We start from the raw sequence: 4,792 nt of genomic DNA on the forward strand, positions 1-4,792 counted from the left end.
TAAAGATGATGTTTTATAAAGTTCCACAAGCGACAACATATGAATAATACGACGAAGCCGTAGTTTTTGTGAAACAACATAAAACACAGCTGCAGCTTGACTTGTACATATTTATATATTTTGGTTTTCCCTTATTAATACTGTAACCTCACACATACAGTCACAAAACTTAAAAACACACTTTCAAGAATGCTTCTTCCAAATACTACTCTTGATTTTCAAAATAAAGTGCATCATTTTAGTGGTTTAAAAATACATTTAAAAACCTTGTTCAAGAGACTTAGGCCAAATCGCAGAAGGTTCAAATTCAAAATATCCGGATATACCCAAAAAAATAGAAACATCACTTGTGTCGTCAACAACCTGAATTGCCAAAAATTGTACAACTTAAAGCTTCTAAAACAAACTAATAAAAAACAACGAAACAGTAAAAGAACAAGCTGAAACAGAGTATTTGATATCTAAAAACAATACACGGCAATTGAATTCTACATCATAGAAGAGAGAATTCTTTCTTTGGGATAAATATTACATCATGGGTCAATCATGCCGTTTGCCTTTTGAAATAACTTTATTTGAATATAAAGTTGGGAAACAGGGCTGTATTTGTCTGGGTGATTTGACAGATCTCTCCTCTGTTACCTCCCCACATACAAACACACCTGAAGATGGGATAGAGATGTAAAATGGAAAGATATGCACAAAGCAAAGATGAGCGGGTGAAAGGTGTTAAGTAACTAAGTAAAGGAAGATTCTGAAAGTATCAGTGACAGTGTTTTGAGTTTCAATATTGTTTGTTAAATGAGTCTATGTACAAAGATACTTTTGTTCTCAGTTTGAACCAAACTAAGAAATCTTAGAATCCCCTTTTCCTTTATGCAAAAAGGTTGTTTTTCTTTTAGAGTTTTATTAATAAATTAAGGTACCTACAGAGGTTAAGGCCGTGACATCTGGATTTTAAGTTGATTTACATGTTCTTTGGAGGTTTTAATTGTACCTCTGTTTTTTTTAACGTGGTGCATTCGTGATACATCAGTGAAAACTTTCACGTGAAAGACCACCACCTTTCTCATTTTTTCCACATGTATTACCATATTTTTATCCGTGCTATGCCCAACATGTATGCTGTGTCTGTGGGACATGATCTTTAGTTTTATCCATTTAAAATGTCTTAGCTGTCATTTGATTCTGGATGAAAATCTGAGTTGAAGTCTTTTTCCAGACTAGAATACTGCTTAAACATTTACCGGTACATGAACATATATATTTTACAAGTGTGTCTTTTCAATTCATAACCCATTAAAACATGTGTTTTCTTGAACAAGAACCTTCTCCTGGAGAAGAATGAGAGAAAGATGCTACTTATCTGTCTCAAAGTGATGCCACAATACTCCACTTTAGTCAACACTTTAGTCTAAATATTTATATTAATTTTCTGCAGTACAGGAAACAATGTTTAATTGTATGGTCAGCTCATGAATCTTTGTACCCTCAATGTAAAATAGTTTGTAAATTACAAATTCGTGAGATGTACTTATGTTGCACACGACCATCTTTTATGAACTTTCAATACAAAGTTATTGAAAGCTTCTAATCAATCACATAATTTTAAGCAGTTTGACGCATAGACAAATAAGACAGGGTTTTCTGTGATCAGCTGTGACTGTGAAATGTAACTTTACATCCAAGAGTTCCTCGATGGGCGAACACCAAAGCAGGCATTTAAAAAGAAAGTTCTGCAATCATTTCTGCAGAATAATTGAGAATTTGCTTGTGCAGTCAGTCTTTGCTAAGGCAGCTGAGTGCTGACAGTGACAGAACGTTCTCACAGCATGAGTCTGACATCACAAGAAGGATGTTTATCATTTGTATGTCTTCCTCTCTTTCAATAGTTTAAATACTCTCTTAGCGACCAACATTCTGGTCAGATGCACTTTTCCTCCTCTGTCTCTGTGTTCAACGTCACCTGGAGTGCGGGATCTTTTGAATACGGCATATCTGAAAGATCAGGGATCCTCTCTGTCTTAGTCTGAAGTTCAGTCCTGATCTTTTTAGATGAATATGAAGCCTGTGAGTTTCTCGCTGAAGATGGCTGTAAAACAAGGCTGTCCTTACAGGAACTTTGAATGCATGGCTGACCTTCTTGAGGCTGATAGAGAAAAGTCTGGGAAGTGTTTGTGGCATCTTGCTTATCCCGGGTCGCCAAGGAGTGAGGGTCCTGACTAGAGATGACTGAAGAAAGCTGATGAGCATCTGTGCAGTTTCCTTGTCGCTGTTGCCTCCTTGCTCCAATCTTGCAAAACAGGCACTTGACTTTCTCAATGAGCTTGAGAAGAACGGCCTTGCGGAGAAGGATGTAGATCCAAGGGTCAAGGATGGGGTTGAAGGATGCAAAGCGTATTGCTCGGAGGTCAGGATTTTTGTCCAGTTGCAGCTCCACTGGAGTTTTATAGAGCTGGTTCAAAAACACCTGAGCCTGTAAATAAAAAAAAGGGGGGAATACCTTGAGTCCACATTTAGGCTGTAACTTTAATGTGCAGAATAAGCTTCAATAAATGTTCAAATAAATCAGTTTATGGTTTGATCTGGATATAATTGCGCATGTTTCTTTAATTCAAATTTTGGGCAGGAGAACTTGGGGCAATTATTGTGTTATTTTGGAACTTAAACTTTAACACCTGTATTTGTTTATGGGGAAAAACAAAAATAGTCTAATCCACTTGGAACAATTAAATTATTTGTTCTACTAAGGTGCATTTGTACTATACAGCACTTGGAGAGCCGTGCGTAAAACGTGCGTAAAGCAAATAAAGGAAGAACTTACAACGAGTGGGATGGAGCAGATGAGCACCACTACTGATGTGCCTATGAGCAGAATTACCATCTGAATTTCTGCTCCAGCCAATCGGCCGAAGCTGCGCCCTCTCCTTTGCGGATCCGCGTAGCGCGCCAGATCTGTACCCAGCGACATCCTGCGCACAAAGCGCCGGTGCATCCGGATCAAAGCCTCGCACACAAGCACGTTACAGATGACGGTCACCAGAATCAGCAGAGAGCTGAAACCCGCGTACATGTAGGAGTAAGCAGCGTCGCTGGTCTTGTTGCTTCTCCACTCCAAAAAACACCACGTTTGCGGGTACTGTTTCTTCACCTGACCGAAGCCAACGATGGGCAGGGCGCAGAACAGCGCGTTGGAGACGTAGATCGCCATCAGAGTGAATCCGGCCAACTTCTGGTCCACATAGTCATTGTAGAAGTAAGGGTGGTTGATAGCCATGTATCTCTCCGCCGACATGGCACAGATGATGCTGAGCCCCGCCAGAGAGAAGAAGAGCATGGTGAAGCCGAAGTACTGGCACAGAGGGTCCTCTCCGGGCCACGAGCCCTTCACGTACGTGGCGATGGTGACCGGGCTCGCCAGCAGTGTGCCCAGGAGGTCCGTGACCGCCAGTCCACACACGAGCGTGTAAAACGTGGTTTCTTTCTGTTCTCTGCGAGATTTGCAAAGAACCACGATGGCGATGAGATTCCCAACCACCCCGAAAATAAACATGATGGAAGGAATTGTCGGGACCATGGTCCTCCCGGTCATCGACTGATTATTCATGGTTGAGTCTTATTTTAAAAAAAACAGTCTTCTTTAAGGCTGGTGATTCCAGCTTGGAGCTGAAAACTGTGTTGCAAATGAATAAAGCCAAAACAACATGGCCAAAAGTTTTTTTTTTTTAAATAAAAGAAAAGTAATGAAAAACTAACCTTTATGTCCTTTGGCCCACATCAGAGCATCCTCTCTTGGCTCCTGTGGATCAGAGGTTCTCTTGACTAACATATATTAAACCACTTCCATTCACCAGGACTGAAGAGCCAGCAGTGAGGGCGCGAGGCTCTGCTTCGAGCTTCCTATAGGGTTCTGTCCCTCCCCTTGATTAGATTACACTGTCCTCATCAGCTGCTGAGTGTTTTAGAGGAATATCTGGCAACCAGAGTTCACAAAAGAGTAATATATTTACATTATAATGGGAAAAAAGTTGACTCGTTCAGGAAAAATAGATGATTAAAAAATAACCAGTCTTTGAAACTTTCATTGTTTGTCTGAAGATTTCTAGTTTTTCAGCTGAAAATGCTTTCTTCCGTCTTTGCTTTCTTCTGACTTTGTGTGTTTCCTCACCTGTTTCTAACTCATTCCAGTCATTTCTTTTTTTAGTATACCAAGGCTCCTCACTGTGCAGTGAGGTAATGTACATCATGTTTTTGTTGTGGTTTTGCCACAGCTTAAATGCTTTTTTCTTTTACAAGTACAGACAAAGTTTTGTTTTTAACAGACTTTGAAGATGTTTAACTAAATCAAATCAGTTGCTTTCAGTATAAACAAAATGAAAACTTTAAGAGATATTTATTGAAGCGCAGATGAAAGTTGTGTTTTTGGTGACATTAGCATGATCTTGTGACATTTTGTGACAGTTTTTCTTTATTCAAATCCGGAATAGAAACAAAAATACAATACAGCTATATTGAGACTTTAATACAAGTCACCATAGAGCACTTCAGCTAAACAAAACTGTGTTAAATTGATTTCTTCATCAATGTTGTCTTCTTTTACGCCACCGGTTGATTAGATTTGACAAAGTCTAACCAGTGAATGTCCTGACTTTTGCCGACTGGTTCATTATTCTGCCTTCAGATGATTTTGCAGATCTGCAAACTATCTGTGCAAAGCGATGGAAGATTCTAAACTCTTCCTGATATGATGACCTGAAGACCCATCACATTAACGAAACTACAAATTCCAAAC

The 4,792-nt window shown here is 39.4% G+C and overlaps 1 protein-coding gene across 2 annotated transcripts; it reads right to left on the reverse strand.

The window, feature by feature from the left end:
- On the reverse strand, positions 1–3,882 carry LOC101162133 (prostaglandin E2 receptor EP4 subtype). Of its 2 annotated transcripts, none has more exons than XM_020705790.2 (3): positions 3,757–3,882; positions 2,825–3,615; positions 1–2,476 (listed from the first exon to the last, which is right to left on the reverse strand). In XM_020705790.2, the coding sequence occupies exons 1-3, from the start codon at positions 3,827–3,829 to the stop codon at positions 1,925–1,927; spliced, it is 1,416 nt and encodes a 471-aa protein (XP_020561449.1). In that variant the 5' UTR covers positions 3,830–3,882; the 3' UTR covers positions 1–1,924. The 2 variants fall into 2 exon arrangements, with proteins under 2 accessions (XP_020561449.1, XP_020561450.1); XM_020705791.2 differs by having other exon boundaries at positions 2,825–3,673; positions 3,757–3,864.
- Positions 3,883–4,792: the final 910 nt, after the last annotated feature.

The sequence above is a fragment of the Oryzias latipes genome, chromosome 9, assembly GCF_002234675.1.
Source record: "Oryzias latipes chromosome 9, ASM223467v1".
NCBI classification, from domain to species: domain Eukaryota; kingdom Metazoa; phylum Chordata; class Actinopteri; order Beloniformes; family Adrianichthyidae; genus Oryzias; species Oryzias latipes.